The 761-nt window shown below is 39.3% G+C and overlaps 1 protein-coding gene across 1 annotated transcript in view; it reads right to left on the bottom strand.

Annotated features, from left to right (window-relative positions):
* The window catches only part of LOC103398338 (pre-B-cell leukemia transcription factor 3-like), a 57,364-nt gene that overhangs the window by 55,373 nt on the left and 1,230 nt on the right, over positions 1-761 (bottom strand). Inside the window, 1 exon segment of the mRNA XM_025053449.1 lies at positions 16-89. Coding sequence (XP_024909217.1) covers positions 16-89 — 74 coding nt within the window.

The following is a 761-nucleotide window of genomic DNA, read 5'->3' as shown; positions in this document are numbered from 1 at the left end:
AATAAAAGCTCTTACCTGTTTTCTCCTTGATTTCACAGAGAACGCTGAAGAGAGCCGGCTTCATTCTGTGACAGTTCAGTCCGTGCTTCCTGTTTCAGTATGAGAGAAAAAAAAGAAAGAACCGAGATAAGTTCACCGATCAGAACCAGAACCAGAACCAGAACCAGAACCAGAACCAGGACTGGGCCCTGTCTCCACCACCGATCAGACGACACCAGAACCAGAACTGGGCCCTGTCTCCACCACTGATCTGAGTTACTATAGTACAAAATATATGTTGGCGCGCGCGCGTGTGTGTGTGTGTGTGTTGGTCTGTACTTCTATTGTAGACAAAAATACTTCTTTAATACTTCATTCTCTACTGTCAGTACTGTATATAATTTGTATATAATATATATATTTAATATAATGAAAAATAAATGTAGTATTTTTTTCTGTTTCTTGTTTTTTTTTTTGTTGTTGTTGTTGTTTGTTTCTGACTGTTCTGATTGAATTCGGACTGTTTTTAAATTCACTTTCATTGATTGAACTTCAAAAATGAAAGAGTGAAAATAAAAACAACCTCCAATTATTTTCATTTCTATTCATAAAAATCACCCTCTGACTAATTAGTCTTTAAATGCAGCTGCACGTGCACGGTCTCGGTGTGGACACGAGTGTGCACGCGCACACACACACACACACGCACACCTTGACCTGTGTTGGTTGGACACACACTTAAAGGTGAAACAACAGAGGTTTGTGTCGCTGCAGTCAAACTT

This window comes from Cynoglossus semilaevis, chromosome Z, assembly GCF_000523025.1.
Source record: "Cynoglossus semilaevis isolate Cse_v1.0 chromosome Z, Cse_v1.0, whole genome shotgun sequence".
Classification (NCBI taxonomy): Eukaryota; Metazoa; Chordata; class Actinopteri; order Pleuronectiformes; family Cynoglossidae; genus Cynoglossus; species Cynoglossus semilaevis.
Note: the sequence above shows the minus strand (reverse complement) of the source record. Positions and strands in the feature narration are given on the sequence as shown.